Source organism: Solanum pennellii, chromosome 1 (assembly GCF_001406875.1).
Source record: "Solanum pennellii chromosome 1, SPENNV200".
In the NCBI taxonomy this organism is placed as follows: Eukaryota; Viridiplantae; Streptophyta; class Magnoliopsida; order Solanales; family Solanaceae; genus Solanum; species Solanum pennellii.
This window is the reverse complement of record NC_028637.1, coordinates 96950196-96967967: the sequence shown is the minus strand read 5'-3', so window position 1 is coordinate 96967967 and position 17772 is coordinate 96950196. Positions and strand designations below refer to the sequence as shown.

Sequence of the window (17772 nt, the reverse complement as noted above, 5' to 3'; positions counted from 1 at the left end):
AGTATCAACTTAATAAGGACATAAAGTGGGGGTGGCAAATGGATGGGTTGGTTAAATTTGAACGGATTAAAGATGGGTCAACATAAAATAGATAATAATTTCAACGCGTTCATATTTAATACGAGTAACAATATATTGGGTAACAAATGTGTTGAGTAAAATACTAATTTTTTCATATTTTCATGAGGTTACAATTTTCATTTTAGTGATATCATAAATTTTGAATAAATAAAAGTTAAAAACTTAATACATTTGACTAATTCATAATTTACCCATATTTTTATAAGTTGAACAATGGAATATCAACCCATATTTTGCCCATATAAAAAGTTAGTCACCCAATCCATTAAAATATGGATTCGTTACGAAAATATGGATTCATTTTGTAGAAACTAAACATGAGTAAATAAAACAGAGGGAATAACTAATAATTATTAAACTCTCTTTTTAAAATTTAATTTAGTAGCGGTGGTCCTTTGAGCTCTTATATCTTCCAAACACGAAAATTGTCCCATACTAAATTGTTTTATATTTTTGGGTAGCAATGCATTCTTCTCATCATATGGCATGTGCATGGTGGACTTTTGAAGATCAAGCACGTGATCATGTCTGCACCACATCACAGAAAATCAAAAGAAATTAAGATGGTCTTTCTTTACGAAATGAATAGAAGAAAATAATCCTTATTCAACGAAATGAATAGAAGAAAATGATCCTTATTAAAAGAAATGAATAAAAGAAAATGATCCTTATTGATTTTTATTTTTTGGTGTGTAAAAATGAAGTTCTCTCAAAAGCTGAATAGAGTCTATCCTCTTTGCAAATGCACCCCCCTATTCCAAATTACTACACTTTACAAAAAAGTGGTGCCTGGCTGGAATTAACATTATAGGGAATTTACTGAGCAAGATAGTGCGTGATTTTAAAAGATATAAAGACTCTTACAATCTTCAAATTTTTGATGGTTAGAGAAGAAATAAGGAAACAGTAGGATGTAACATCATAAACATACCACATTTATTTATCAAATATGAAGTTCACTTTCATCGTCCAAACCGAAAACATTTCGCTTTCTATAGTATTTCCTCAAATCAAGTCTTTAGTATGTCGAACATTAAACTTTACATACGCTATTATAGCCACATTCATTCAACTCAGAAATGCAAAACAGAAAAAGAGCACACATCGGTTCTACTGACCTGGAAACTACAATTAGGTAGGTAAAATTAGAAATCTTGTAATCCTATTCAGCTGTTCCTCTCCCGTAGTTAGTAGCAATTTTGGACTTAAAATTACGCCAAAATTACACAATCAGACTAAGTTTTAACATCTCAAATTAAATTAAGGGGATCACCCAGCTGCTACTGCATCAGTTCTGGGGCTGGTATCAAGTAGTTGATGAAGCTTTGCTCCAGAGCTGTTGTTCTCATAAACTTCACCATCCTCGTTCGTTGTATCCGAGGAACCTGAGTTGTTCACTCTTGCTAGCAGGTTTACTGTGCCTACAGGTTGCAGTCTCTTATCATCAATCTTACCTAAACTTACTTCTTCTGTCTGTCCAAGCTGTTCAGTTTTCAGTCTCTCCTGGTGCAATCCAAACGGGGATTAACATTCCAAACACAACCTATAGGGTAATGATTCAACAACAAAAGAAATCTGAAATGGGACAAGCTTATACCATTAAAGCGGCATTGTTTAGCTTCAGTTTCTCCGAGTTCTCCATTAATTTGTTAATCTCGGATCTGAGTGTCAAGTTCTCTCCTGTTAAAGCCTGAACTCGTATTGCCAATTCTTCAGCCTCAGCCTGAAGGGAGAGAGAAATAAGGAACAGTTTACAGATTAGAATGGTAGTTAGCCATACTTAAACATCGGCTACATAAATGTATCAATAAACATTGCTTCTATATGCCGTATGCACACTACCCTCTTACCTGTTTTCTCAATCTTGATCGCCTTGCAGATTCCCGATTAGACTGTTTCCTTTTCTCCCGCTTCAGCTCACGCTCATTCTGAACATAGTCACATATGGTAGGAATTAGATTCAGACAGGGAAAACATTCTCAGAAAATTCAGGAAGAATCGTACAGATATGTGGAGGACCGGAGGTCGCTGTGAAAAAATAAATAAATAAAATTTCACCTGGTACTTGTGCTATATACCTGTAACCAGGTTTCATTAGGCAGTGCAGGGCTGAGTGGTGAACCACCATTAGTTGGGCTAGATTTCATATGTGCACTAGCAGGATTTCTCATTTCCAAAGTTGTCATGCAAGGAGAAAGTACTGTTCCCGTCATTTTCGCTGCAACAACGATTGCCTTCTCTGCATCATCATTTACTTCCCCAGTAGGTTGACATCTTTGTGAGTGGCTCTTATCATCACCAGCTGTTTAAAATCGAAGAACTGACAGATCAGAAAATGAAATCAAGCAAATTACTTTGTATATAAATCCAGAAAAGATAACAGTGATAAAAAGAAGTTCAATATTTATAGCGCAATGTGGAAAAACAATGTTGATGAATACATAATAAGTTCCCCAACATAACAAACACATGCTAAAACCAGAAGTAGGTGAAAAGATCAAGAAGAAAATGGTCCAGAAGTTTGATCAATATCAATTCCCAGAGGTTAAACACTGAATTCATCAAAGCTACAAACCTTTTAATCAAGAATGCCCTATGTCATTCTGCAATGTCATGTGACTAGATAAGTACTTTCTTTGCTTGATACATATGGAGTAGTCAAAAGCCTCCATAATATACTCAAGCATGAAAAAATTGGAAATTGTAAAGAAATTTCCGGCTGATGCAGAGTTTTTTCACTATTTCTTCTTTCGCTTCTAAACTGTCAGTTGAATAAAGAACTGAGAAAGATCAAACTCTTACAGTTATCAGGAGTTGTCTCACAGCTCCTTTTCTTAGTTCTCTCACTGACCTAGAATACAAGAAGAAGAATATCAGTATCCAATGCTTCCATTCGATGCAAATGAGTCAACTAAATTGAGGTGCATAGATATATCATCAGAAAAGAACAGACCCCAGCTCCGTTTGTGTCACTTCCATCAGTTGAACCTTCAGTTTCCCCACTGGTCACAACACGAAAACTGAAAGTTGGTTCAACTTGTTCAAGAAGAAAAATTACAAAATATTGTCCATAATGCAGACCAGAATTGGAAAATAATCAGATTCCGAGTAAGTTGAGCATTGTACTGAAATAACTGAACAAGACCTTTTTACTTTTTTTTTGCAATAGAAAATGATCTTTGATTTCCTTTTGCGTGACACAAATGATCTTTAATACAAATGATAACTAACAGACCTTTGAGAATGTCCATTGTCTGTTCCACCCTCAACATTGTCAGTGCTGCCATTTCCAAGTGACATTGCCAGCCCCTCAAATTCCTTCAGTTTAGACATCAATCCTCGATCAGAATTTCCCGAGGACTTCACAGACGCATCTAAACTCAAAGAAGCACCATCCTACACAATGTAGAGTGATCTAGCCTTTATTGAATTCCAGAGTCATACAGTTAACAGCAATATTAGACAGTAACACCATTCTGGAAACAATTAAGTTCAAATACACTGGAAGGCTTTAAGAAAAAACTGGCATACATACCATGGCTTGGCTGACAACAGGAGATGTCGCCATCACATGACCTGGAGGATGAGATCCCTGAAATTATTTTCAAAAATAAAACAAACAAAATACAATCAGTAAGAGAGCCAATACATTCTCAAAAGTGTAACATTATGCAGATATGCAGTCCTATGCTGAATACATGCATTGTCAAAAAAGAAGTAATCTCAAGTACAAATGTAACACTTAAAAGGAGTCGAACCAAAAAATCCTATTTTCCCCACAGACAAAGGGAACAAGAAAAGGTGGTTCAAATGTTTATACAAAAACTTCAATAAAAAATGAACAAGAAGTCACATGCCCAATGTGTTAATTTTCAGCTGACTAACAGAACCAAAATGAGATCCTATTGTATCCTCATCTTAAGGAACATAGATAATACCCCAACTTCCGTACAAAAAGAGTAGTGTACTTATAATGACACAGATACTGGACAAGATTATTATTCAATTTCAAGGGTAATTCCTGAATCAGTTAGTTATACCACTGTTAAAACTGTTTAGTTTGTCCTACAAGTTACTTGTCCACAGTTCATACAAGAAATCAATCCATCCAAGTAGCTAGTCAATGCCCTGAAGTCTTAACGAAATCCGATATCATATCTAACTTCTAAGTGTCAGGTTCAGCAACATTGACACATATCAGTGCTCTAACTATGGTTCCACCAGCGCCCTGATCACAAACTCCAGGTTAAAGAACTTCGCCAAAAATAATAGAAATCAAGGAGCATTTGTGACATTTAATATAACATGGAAATAGAACTCTGGGAAAACAAACTCACAATTGGAACTCCAGGATGTGCATAAACCCCACCATGAGCATATATTGCTGCATAAGGGGTACCATAAGGTGGTACCATAGGCTGTGGGAGTAAAGGACCAAACTTAGTCATGAAGCACTTGAAGTTCGAGGATAAGTTACCTTGCAAAGCAATTAGTATACTTCAACAACTAAAACAGAAACATTTCTGCCGGGTAAATACCTGTGGCCCCCACATATAAGGGTGAGGGGTATGACCAGGTGCAACTGCTGAATTGAAATATGCAGGAACAGCTACTCGAGGACCATAATATGCCTGAAACATTAACTAGTTAAACCCTTGCGATAATTCATAAGACATTACAACTTTTAATATTTCTATTAAACTATTTAAAAAATTATTAACCTGCATGGCTGCCCAATCTGGATAGACATGGAGATTGCTCTGGTCCTGTCAATGTGAATAAAAAAGACTAGTCAGAGATGAAATTCTAAAACAGTTCACAACATATAAAAGGAATAGGAGAGTATACATCTTGTATATGCACAAATGTAGGCTAAACTGATTTATATGGAGCCAAAGACCGTAGCAATCACAGGTCAAGAAAGTCAAATGCCTCACAGGCACTAAACCAATAATCATAATCAAATTTGCTTACCGCTGCAGGCGAAGATGGCTTCTCAAGCTTACAGGATTTCCCATCCTCACTATTTCCCATGTAATAGGAACCAAGTAGATGTCGTACTTAATTAGAGGTGCAATCAGAATTTCCTTTTATAGTCACTGATAAGAGTGTTGTCCCAACTAGCTTCAGAAAAGCAACCCTGTCAAAGAGTGAGAAACAGATTTCACAACATGCACAGACCAACAGTAATCTATACTTTCTCCAAAAATATATTAAGGTACAGAGAATGTGTGCCAGAATACTGGGAAAACATACGATTCTCCGAATTTTCTCTAATCCATTGCAAGTTATAACAGTAAAAATAATATAATATACCAGTAAAAAGAAACCAACACAGCAAATATATTCACAGCATCATCATCAGAAACCAGTATAGCAACAGAAATTGGCGTGAAGTTATTCAAAGATGGACAGACTTGAGTACTCATGCCATCATACACATCTGGAGACTGGACTGAACTTATTGCCTGCTGGCATACTAGTTACTATATTTTATTGCAGATCCGTCTTCACATGTGATCTTATCCCATTCCATGTGAGGTAACAGAGATGGCTTTCTATGACCATAACAACAACAAAAAACATACCCAATAGGGCCTGGGAGGCTAGAACATATGCAGATTTTACCACTGCCTTTAGTGGGGTAGAGAGGTGGTTTTCGAAAGACCGTCAACCCAAAAGAAATGTAATCAACGCAGGGTGGAAAGCGAAATATTGATAGCAGATTAACAAGATAAACAAAGCAAACTAGGTAACACATAATAGTAAAAAGGAAGGATAAGATGATATACTAAATAAAGCAAAGATAAGAAGAGACTAACTCCCTGCCTCTCCACGAAAAACGAGAAGTAAAAAATTTAAATAAGCAGCAGTACAAGATATCCTATTATATTAGCTGATTTTGTTATCATAGGCCTAAATTGACGAGACTATGAGAAAAATTGTGCTCCATATTTCGGAACCTAAAAAACAACTTACTATTATCTTGTGAAATTAGTCCTATTGGAGATTAAACACGTTATTACAGTTTCTCACTCGAACTTTTAAATTTCAACTATTTTTGCCTCTCACAAAACTCCATTCGCAAATTATGTATGTATTGATGTTGTTGCCCATAATTAATACTTTTAACACCTTACCCATCTGTCAGCTGGTGTTCCTGAGTTCATTCGAGCTTGAAATTATATGCAGGATTAATTCATATACACGTGATAGTGTAAACTTCTTTGACTTAAAAACTAACTACATAAATTTTTTATACCACCCACTGACTGAACAAGGGAAGGATAAACTACAACATGTTAAACCACACTACTACATAGTGTAAAAATATTGATAACTTAAGTTCTTCTTGATGTAGCAGCTTATATAGCCATAACTGTAAATACCTCTGACATTCTTTTCTCCAATTATAAATCCATATCATTTTACCAAGTTCAATGTTAGCCAGATCCGTCAATTCTGTTCCACTTAATCCTTCTTGATTGGCCACATAAATTGTGGCAATGGAAAGTAAAATCATTATCAGACAAAAGAAAATATGAAATCTTTATCATGTTCATATCCAAAGGCCACTCTTCTCTCTCCCCCAACCAAAGATATAATTCTAACCTCTCAATACCCTTAGATGATTTCCTCCATGTAGCATAAGGCCTCATCCCAGCGCCAGGCAAAAACACAAGACAAAAAAGAAGTAATTTTCTTGGTAAATTAACTTGCTTTCAAACTCCAAACAGGATCTACACCCCATAATCTCAGCTCAATACCACAATAGAGCAGGATACTCATTGTGTTGCTAAGTTCACACACGTCCCATCACCCGAGGAACAAGAAGAAAGGTAAGGGGCACATTAGTAACTTCACAGTCCCCACCTAGGAAACCAAGTAAAGACGCAAACATGACAAAAGATGGAATCTACAGGAAAATTTATGATTTAATGACAGATTTATCCCCGTCAGACCAACCAAATCACAACCAGTAACCATCAAATAAAAAAAGTAGGTGGAATTCCAAATTACGTTTCGAAATTCAACATTCCCCCATAACAACTCTAAATTCAATATTCTCTTAAACTCAAAACTCATTTTTTCACAGCTACACTCTTTTTCCTTCTCCTCCCGTTTTTCCAGTTACAACTATATCTCAACTCAACTTTTTCTTATGAACCCCTAAATTAACAACTGTCAAAAGATACGGCACAGAAAATTCAGGAGAATTTACAGAGATCAAACTCTATTCAACTTCAAAAAATTCAAAAAAAAAAATAGTGAGAAAGAGAAATTTAACATACCTTAAAACTGTAGAAGAGAGTAGCAGAAAGAGAAAGGCAAATTTTAGTAGTGAAAAGTTTCAGTGTTTGTGCATTCTCTGTGTATGTTTTCTCTCTCTAAAAGGAACTTGAAAAAAAAAAGAACAGAGAGAAAGGGCGTGTGGCGTGAGCAAAAGATAAGTAGAGAGAGAAACTGAAAGGGGGAAGAAAGAGGAGGAGCGCCAAGGCAACATTCCACGTCATGCAACACGTGTCCGTACTTTAAATAAAGCTTTTTATACATATTTTATATATACAAATATACGGTATACCTGGATCGTATACATACGGGCTCTGTTACATCATACGTGGCCTCTCAACCCAAAATTGAGAAGGAACCATAAGTTCAAACTCACAAATTAGAAATATAACGTATTTTTTTAGTTGATCATAGAAACTTACGAAAAAGTAATTTTATTAATTATCTGAATTTTTATTTTATAGGTCAAGTACATAAAAATTACAGTTCATTTTAAGTTAATATTATGAATACAAAATAAAAATAACTTTAAATATATTTTTCGAAATTTGTACGGTATTTTATTAAGCTAATAACTTATATTTCCCTCTAGGACCAAAAAAGGAACTCCTAAATGCCTTTTGAATAGTTTCAATTTATTTTTTTTTTCAAACACTGAATAAAAGGAACCCTAGTTCGAATAAGATCACTCACTCATTTAATCAATTCGTATTATTAACCAGCTTGTGATTTATAATGTCCTTTTTAATTGTTGAAAATAATTCTTTTAACATATTCATTACTCGTATATAACTTAGACTAATGTGTTTTTCCCTATATTTCTTTTCAGTACGAGGATCTTTAATATAGCTATAAAATATGTCCAAATAACAATTGGGACCTATAATAATAGTAATAATGATAGTGAATTAATTAACAAAGACAAAAAAATGTATTTTCAATTAATTCCAACTAATTTTTCCCTCTCCATTATGTCATGGTTTTTGCTAAGTTTGTATACTTCAAATTGTTACCAAATGGATGCTTAAATTATTCTGAGAATATAGAAATAGACTAACTGATATTTAGATAGAATGAACATTAACTCATAAGATTTAGGGTTTGCACAATATAAATAAACTGAATACATATATTAAACATTGTGTTGTTGTAGGTTTGTTTTGATTGTAATTTAAATTTTAAATTCATCATTAGATAATGATGAAAAGATTATTATTTAATGATTGATTAATTTAGCTTGATTTGTTATCTTAATATTTTCTACTCGTTCTGTCTTTATTTATTATTTAATAATCATATTTCATCTTTAATTTTATGTTATAATTTCATAGTAACTCTAGATGCAGGTTTTTCCTTCAAATTATGGATATGTAGCATTATATAGCGAGGGAGAACGATACAGTCTACCTAAATTTTATGTTCATTAAGACAACACAATGATACATTATGAAACAATACGTAATAACCATCCAACCAGAGTGTTAGGAGACGTTTGGTATACGAGAATGTGATAAATAAAATTATTACAACTCAATAGTAAAACTACTCGCGCTTAATAATATATCTTGCTATCTGTAATTCAAATTTAATCCGAATTTAATATCCTAAAGAGAAAAAAATATCACTCCTTTCTTTTAAAATAGAATGACATTCTTTTCTTTTAGTCTGTTTAAAAAAGAAGTATCTCTTTTTTTTTTAATAATATTTTAGTTTCAACTTTTCACGTGTCATGTTTATTGTCATAAGATTAAAAATAATTTTATACATTTAAAATGACTTTAACTTAAGATCGTAAGATTTAAATTTTTTTTCTATTTTATTAAGCTACGTGTTAAATCAAACTAAGTCTTTTTTTTGTTTTAAGACGAAGTGAATAACAAAAAAAAATGGCAAGAGAAAGGAAGGATAAGCTGGCGCATCGATTATTGTGTACTAATATTAAATTATTACGTAATACGTGTCGAGTAGTTAGTCGATTCACGCGTCGCTGGCATGGATTGGCCAACTAATACCACCAGTCATGTGGCTGACGTGCTCCTTTTTATCGCCAAATTAATTTAATCCCACATTTTATAATTATGCAAAAGAAGGTTTAATCAAATTGGATACCTCATTTCAAGTCCGCCAAGCTATTAAATTTATTTTTTTTACGACAAGGGAAACTCGCCGGCGCAGGTCATCCTTTTGGGTGCGGGTAAAATTTTGCTCTTATGTAATAACTCGCAAATTACATAGAAGAGGTAATTCGCACCAGGCAAGTCTGACGAGACGAGCTCGACCCAAAAGGCAAACTCCTTATTTTGCTGACAAGGAATTTCGAACTTGAGACCTACAACATGGAAGTCCCAAACTCATACTATCTCCGTTCTTATTTAATTTGTTCGATTTTAATCTTATACATTTATTAAGTAAATAATAATTATCATAATAAATTAAAATTTTATTTTTATTAATTAATAAAATTATATAAAATTAATTTACTCATTATAAAAATTTTATATTTTAAATAAATAAAATTTAATATCTTTCTTGATTTATCAAAATAACAAGTAAATTGTAACAGTGCGAATACTAGATATTTTCGATTATGTTCACTTTTTAACTATTCCAATTTTTAAAAGTGATTCATAAATGTAAAGTCAAAGTTGGCCTTTCTCCCGTCGTTTTTTCCACCTCTCTTATTATTATCAAAATTGAAAGAAGACGACACAAAAGGAGAAAAAAAAAAAAGAGAAATGATCCTTTGTGCCTATTAACAAGTTATAAATTAAATGGAAGAATACTTTTATATTTATTTTATTGTTGTTATTTTCTATATTTTTATTAAAAATTTTACAATACTTCTTTTCTAGTTATTCTTTTGTGTATTTGAGTTTGATCTATTGAACTAATATCTTTTTAAAAAGTATTTTATTTTTGAAAAATAATGATAAAATTTATATAAATCGTGTCCTATTAAATTTGTGTTTTCATCTATTTTATAATTTTTTAATTTCAACATTTTATGATATATTTAAAGTCGTACAACTAAAATACATTTTAAATATTTGATATATTTTTAATCTAAAATTATAAAATTATATTTTTTATAATATTTATTTTTTAAAATTTTGTGTCAGATCAATAAGGGATTTACTACGATTTAATTTGCAATCTCATGAATTTGATGTTCTAATGATTTTGTTATCCAGTCTAAGTCATATCCATACAAACGTGAATATGAAATAGAAAAAGAGTATTATATATGGCAAATTGAATAAGTTAGTTGGGTTAATTAGTGAAGAATTGTTGAGGCTTAATAATGGAATATATTATAGTTAGTTGAGAACATAAAATGTACGTCCGAATTTCCTATGCGACGGCCATAAAATGACAAACTACTTTATATAACTTTTTGCTCCTTTAGAGTAATAGTGTTGTAAAGATACTCCAACTCATTGTGACAGTATTGACAGAGATGATACATATGTTGTTTCAAAATTCATTAGTTCAATTAATAAAAAAAAAATTGAAAATAATTGTGTTTTACATAAAGTCATTTGAACCCATTAGAAAACAAATGAGACTAACACATAGTTTGTCTTTATTTCTTCAATCAAAATTTTATTACAATACGAACACAATGTAAGGTACTTACAATAAAAAAGTCGATCAAAATCAACCAACAGTGTTTAAAATGAACAAATTATGAGTGGTTCAATGATTTAATAGGGAAATGACCTAGTTAAGATACAAGAGGGGAAAAATTCAACAAATTTAAGAATCTGTTTATGAGGTCGGCCTAAAAAAAACAATTCAAATATACTAATAAATATCATAATAGAGTGATAAGTATTTTTTTCTTTTACATAATTTTTCTATTGTGAAAGTAAATTTAGTCGAATCTCAAACATATATGATATGTGATGGCAAATTGTTCACTCGGTGATGAAAAAGAGTAGTCTTTTGTGGATTTGTTAGCACCAAAATGTAATTCTTCTTTCATGACATGAGGATATGTAGATGAATTCGCAGCCCTGTTACAGTATTGAATTCACTAGTTTTTGTAAGATCTATTTTATTTTTTCAAACTTGTTACGAAAATAAATCTAAAATTTTCAAACTACTCACGAGTATTAATAGTACGATAACAGTAATAATTGTGTATCGAGCTTAATTTACAATTAACAATTGTGAGTTTTTTCTTTGATTTTATTTATATATTGTCGCGTGTATTTCGATGAATACGAATACTAAATATTCATTTCATATTAGTTAAATCATTGAGACATTTTTCATTTTTAAATTAATGTAATTGATCATTTTTTAAGACTATTTTTAAAATGTTGTTTAAATTTCACACTTAATTTATTATTGAAATTAGTTATTAATTAATATTCATAAAATTTGATAACAATTAATAAGCGTAAAAATGAAAAATTATGCCTAATTTATATCTTAATCTTATTTTCTTTAAAGATTTAAAACACCTCAATAATTCAATTAATTTGAAATAGAGGAATAAAATAGAACAAACGAAACACTATTAAATAGTAAAACTCTAATTTTTTTTCCTCTATGAAAGTGAAACATCTAATAATGTGTAGATATATATTTCCATGTTCTAATTTATGTAATTTACTTTCATTTTTAGAAAAATGACTTTATATCTTAAAAATTTTCTTTCTTCTTAAATAGTATGTCGAGTCAAACAACATCATATAAAATGAGACGAAGAAAATAATATATTATTTTTGGCCCACCAGCGTACTTAATAAGAAAAAATCGTGACCGTTGATTATGGGATTTCTGATTTATAAAGATATGTAGATTTCCTAGTCATCTCAAAAAGGTGACCCACGCGTTAGGCTAGGGCCTACTTTCAAAATTCAATCAAAATGTGGGCTCCATTTTGATTTCCCTAACTCCCCACCTTTCTTTTTGGAAAACCTATTATTCTTCTTTATCAAAATCAAAGTGAATACTTGCGTGTGACGTATAAAATATAATATTTTAATTTAATATAAAATTTAAAATATTATTTTTTAAATTTTATAATTTTGAATATGTTACATAAAAAATTGAAAATAAAATATTATTAAAAAGAGTAAAGATTATTTTTTAAACAAACTAAAATTAAAAGAATATCATTTTTTTTACACGAATAGAACAAATTTTAAGGATAAATTATTTTGTACTCCCTAATCCCTATGTTTCTAACTATTTATGCATTTTTTAATAGACACACTTATTAAAAAAAAATTATTGAAATAGTAAATTTATTATTTAATTTCTGTTTATAATAAACTAATTGAATTAAAAACATCAAGCTTTCAAGAAATCATATTTTTTTCAAAGTAATTAATTAAACTTACAATAAGTTAAATTTTTTTTGTCATTTCTCGATTTGATCAAAATGGTCAAGTAATTAGGAATAACTAAAAAAATAAAAAATAAATAAGTAATTTGAAACACGAGGAGTATATCTTAGTGATGAGATATGTCATTAGATATAAATGATATAATAATTCATTCCAGAATAATTAATTTTAAGATACTTTATTTTCATTCAAACAACCTTTTAAGTGTTATATGATGAGGTGGTAAAGATTTTTTTATTTTCAATTAAAATTTGAAAAAGTCATCTTTAATGCTTTGCTATTTTATGTGCGACTTTTTTTTTTGGATGAATTTAAATTTATTGACCATGATACTTAACCTATCACACCATTGTTGATTTAATAGCACAATTCATAAGTCAAGGAGCTGAGGAACCTCATGCCCCACCAATTTTGAGCTTGTTTTTTTGCATATAAATATTACACCTCCGTTTCAAAATAATATGCAGTAATATTTTTTTTATTTTTTTTGTGCTGTTTGAAAATAAATATGTCATTAAATTTTATAGTTATTTAATCATAAGAAAATTTATATGCAACTTGCAAGAAACTGCTAAAGATCTTCATCTTTTTCAAGATATTTATTAAAAAATAAGTTATACTAATAAAAATATACATCTTAGTTTAGGAATGAGAAATTTTCTTAAAGATATATCCAAACTAAAAACATACATATTTTAAAACAAACAAAGTATTTTACCCCATCTCAATCACATTTTTTTATAAGAAAAATTAAAATTAAATCACATTGAATACTTTTATAATATACCAAGACTCGTAATTTATAATATTTTTTATATAACAAATGTTATATTATGTTGATAATTGATGAGATCCGACGGCATAGAAAAATGGTAAGGTGGACTGCGAAGCATGGTAAGACGTACTTGGAAAGTGGGCCCTATAATTTATTATGGTCCACCGAAATGACGTGTACCACCCACAACCTGTAGTGACATAAGTGGAGCCCACGTCTTTTGCCCTTTCGCATAGGCCAACTCACCATCACCACTGACCACCTTCTAGATACAACTTGTTGCTTGGCCCACGTGTCACCTCTATGATTCCACGTGTCTATCTAAACGTATTTCTACATAATTGGCTAATCCGTACTCTCTTTTTTTGGAAGAGATAGGAAATACTCCCTCCGTTTAAAAAAGAATAACCTAGTTTGACTTGAAATGAAACTAAAGAAAAGAAAGAAGATTTTTTAATCTTACGCTTTTATATTAAAGTTATGTCAAATGTACCAAAATACCTTTTAATCTTGCAATCTTAAACATGCCACGTGCAAAAGTAAAATTAAAATATTGTCAAAAAAAGAAAGAGGTCATTCTTTTTTTAAACAAATTAAAAGAAAAATAGGGTCATCTTTTTTAAACAGAGGGAGTAACTAATCTCGATTACTCACTCTCCATATGTTTAAAAACGAATTATTTCATTTGACTTAGAAATTGACTTTAAGAAAAGTAAGAAGACATTTTAATTTATTAGTTCTAGATTAAAATTATATCAAATGTATCAAAATGTTCTTTAATTTTAATGTCTTAAATATGTCACGTGAAAAATTTAAATTAAAATATTGTAAAAAAATATATTATTTTTTAAAACGGACTAAAAGAAATTAAGTTATTCTTTTTTAAAGAAATAAATTATTTTATTTTAATTGTGATATACAATGAGATAATTTATCCCATGATTAATATTTGTGAGATTATAATGATGTTTTTTTATCACGTTGATAATGGAACAACGTGAATAAATTTACTATATATTTTAGTATGATATTCTGTATTTAATTATAACATTTCTAAATATCAAATATTGTACTAAATAACAAAAAAATTAAAATATATAAATATATTATATTAAATAATATATAATACTAAAAGTAAAAATTAAAATATATAAAATATATCATATTAAATAATATATAATAATAAAAGTACGATAATAATATTTTTGATAGATATGATATTAAATATATTTCATACGATACCCACCTCTATGCCAGCCAAACAAGCCCATAGTAAATATTAATGATCTGATATGACATATGGCTTTGGTTAGATGTGACGTTACACTTGATATCTTCTTTTTTTTCGGCCGCTAATGTGAGGATTGAGGAACTTAAATTAAAAGACGGACATTTTGAAGTGTTAATTTCTTAATTAAATAAAGAAAATGATCTTCACGATTTAATTTCACAAAATTTTTGCCCAAAAATAATTTAGCAATACAGGAGGAGAAAAAGCATATTTCAGCTAATCCGTTCAAGACCTATATATATATCGGTGAAACTATCTTAGAACTTATTAGACATAAAATTCATGTCATATATAATTGAAATGTTATATATATTTTCAAATAATTATATATATATATATATTTATTAATTAAGAATTTTTTTATTATATATTAAAGAAAATACCTAAATGGATATATATATATATTATATATTTATTTATTATCATTAAGAGGCAGAGCTATGTAGGGGTTCATCGCTTCGGACGAATTTACAAGCTTTTTGGTAGACTCAATATTTATATTAGAAACTTAAAAAAATTATGTATATGAACTTGTAAACCCCCAAACAAATTAATTTAGAAACCCCAAACACCTGATTTTGGTTCCGCCTATAAATTTATTTTATTTATTTACTAGAGTCTAGATACATTAAAATAAAGAGAGAAGCAAGTGAGATGGGACTAGGAAGAGGAGCTAGATAATCATGTATTTGAGAAATCAGATATACACAAAAATAATGTGCAAAATCTATTTTATAGTACCATACTACCATATACATGCGAATATGCTTCGATACAATATATATATATATATATATATTCGTATAAACAAATGATGGTGAGTCATATCTATTTTTCTTTTACTTAATTTTTTTTTTAAAGAAAAAGAAAACAAAGAATTGACTAAGAGGAATCTGACGTGTGACACCTTTGACGCTAACCGACAGTGTGACGTGTCAAACGCACATGGTTTTACCAATGTGTCCATACAATTGAGATCCGATCTCTCCATATTTATATTTTAGTCATTACTTACAAAATTGAAACTACATTTTCCACATATTAACTCGATTTACAATTTTTACATTAACAACCATATTTTTTCAACTAATATTGGGTTTTTGTCCTTCTAAAAGTATTATTAAGTGGCCTCAATTTTCAAATATTACAACTATTAATCTAATTTTGAATAAATGGCTAACTTTTACATACAAGTCCACATAAGTGGCTTCTTATGCAAACAATCCCTCCTCAACCTCAACTTGGACATAAAGTTGCATGTTTTGCCCTTTTAATCTTTTGTCTTTTAAACGAGTTTCGTTAATTATGGGAATATTATGAAACAAAATAAATATGAATTTATATTCCATGAAAGAATATCTATTATGAAGTGAGTAAATTTAAAATCAACACGAAATAGGGATAACAGTGTAAATAATCGTAACTCACGTGGGATACTTGATCGATGGATAATACTAGTAGACCCTTTATGTTAATTTATAGCACTAATTAGATTAGTCTAAGAGTGGGGATGTACTATTGTATTTTGTATCCAATAAATAAATGTATTATGATTTTTTATTAAAATTAATAGCGCAAATTACAGAAATCACATATTTTTAAGACAAATTATAATATATCCTTTAAAAGATTATAATTACAGAAATCCTTCAAACGGATACAATAATATAAACAGTAATACATTAATCTGATGCGCGAGATACATTAATCATTAAGTAAGATACATTGCATTTTTATACATGATACACTAATCTGATGCGTGAGATACGTACGAAAATGAGGAATTTAGAGATTTGTAGAATTTATAAGAATAATGGTGATAAGTAAACTAAAATGTGAGATTTCTGTAATTTTTTCAAATTAATATGCATTCTCAGAAAAATAATAATTTGCACTTCCCTGGTTTGGACCTTGGAGTTGGAGATAGGATGTACCTGCTGGGCCCCAAACCCATTTGATATTATAATGGGCTCATTAAGCCCAAAATTATATTTGTTGCTTTGTTCTCCTAGCCCAGATTGTAAAAAAAAAAAAAAGTTATTTTCTGTTCTTTTAGGAATAATTGTACCGAATAGCAAATATTTAAATCATATTAAACGCTATAGTGATTGTTTAGGGAAATTCTAATTCAAAGCTTTAGTTTCTCCCAATTTTGCTATTAGTCTGATTTGTATAATTTAAATTCAGAATTTTGTATAAGCTTATTCTAGCCATTTGTATACTTTTTATGAAATTTTTTTATAATGAATTACCCTATTTGTATATTGGCAAGCGAAATATACAAACGAAGTTTTGAAAAATTCCTCAATATATAAATACAGAATTTGTATATAGTTATCCTTTTTTTCAATTCACATAAGATATATACAAACAAATAAAAATATACAACCCCAGCCTCCGTAGCAAACGGAATTGTAGCTATGTAATACAATTATCAAAACCACAGCTATAGAAACTTATTACATCTATTATTTTTGCTATTTCTCAAATTTTCTCCTTTTAATTGTATCTATTTTTATATCCGAAAAATATTGAATAACGTCTAAAAAGGAAGAGTCATTTTTTTTCTTCTCTATGAAGTTAATAAACAGTACCAATGAGGTTAGTGGTGATACCTCATAGAATGCAAAAATGTGTATTTAATTCAAATCTTTAACTTTGAAGACTCTAATACATTCATACCAGTCATTATTGATTTTCAAGGTGATGGATGATTCCTCATTCTTCATTTGAAATTTTATTACGTAGATTTTAAATAACTTTCAAATATATTTATTAGATATTTTAACATTTATATAATTTGAGCAAAAATTATTAGAGTCACTTGAACAAATATTTTATTTTATATATCCGTCCATCCTAGAGAGGGGAAATTAGGGGTGTGCAAAAACTGAACCGATCGATAAACCAAATTGAAAAAAATATTACTGGGTTGTTGTTATTGGGTAATTGGGTTTTTAATGGGTTTATAAAAA

At 29.9% G+C, this 17772-nt stretch overlaps 1 protein-coding gene across 2 annotated transcripts; it reads right to left on the bottom strand.

The window, feature by feature from the left end:
- Positions 1-1036: 1036 nt before the first annotated feature.
- Positions 1037-7540, bottom strand: LOC107022841 (transcriptional activator TAF-1-like). Of its 2 annotated transcripts, none has more exons than XM_015223453.2 (13): positions 7374-7540; positions 5056-5221; positions 4803-4847; positions 4620-4712; positions 4419-4499; positions 3617-3673; positions 3317-3477; positions 3035-3101; positions 2884-2932; positions 2160-2383; positions 1932-2009; positions 1679-1804; positions 1037-1584 (listed from the first exon to the last, which is right to left on the bottom strand). In XM_015223453.2, the coding sequence occupies exons 2-13, from the start codon at positions 5113-5115 to the stop codon at positions 1351-1353; spliced, it is 1275 nt and encodes a 424-aa protein (XP_015078939.1). In that variant the 5' UTR covers positions 5116-5221; positions 7374-7540; the 3' UTR covers positions 1037-1350. The 2 variants fall into 2 exon arrangements, with proteins under 2 accessions (XP_015078939.1, XP_015078991.1); XM_015223505.2 differs by having other exon boundaries at positions 3035-3083; positions 7374-7539.
- Positions 7541-17772: the final 10232 nt, after the last annotated feature.

What these genes read in the sequence shown, in the direction of transcription:
- LOC107022841 (XM_015223453.2), bottom strand. Translation starts at nt 5,115, where the DNA reads ATGGGAAATAGTGAGGATGGGAAATCCTGTAAGCTTGAGAAGCCATCT. An exon ending in GACAATGGACATTCTCAAAG is followed by an intron (nt 3,102 to 3,316) that starts GTCTGTTAGTTA and finishes ACCAACTTTCAG; the next exon opens with TTTTCGTGTTGTGACCAGTG. An exon ending in TGAGACAACTCCTGATAACT is followed by an intron (nt 2,384 to 2,883) that starts GTAAGAGTTTGA and finishes GATTTTAAACAG; the next exon opens with CTGGTGATGATAAGAGCCAC.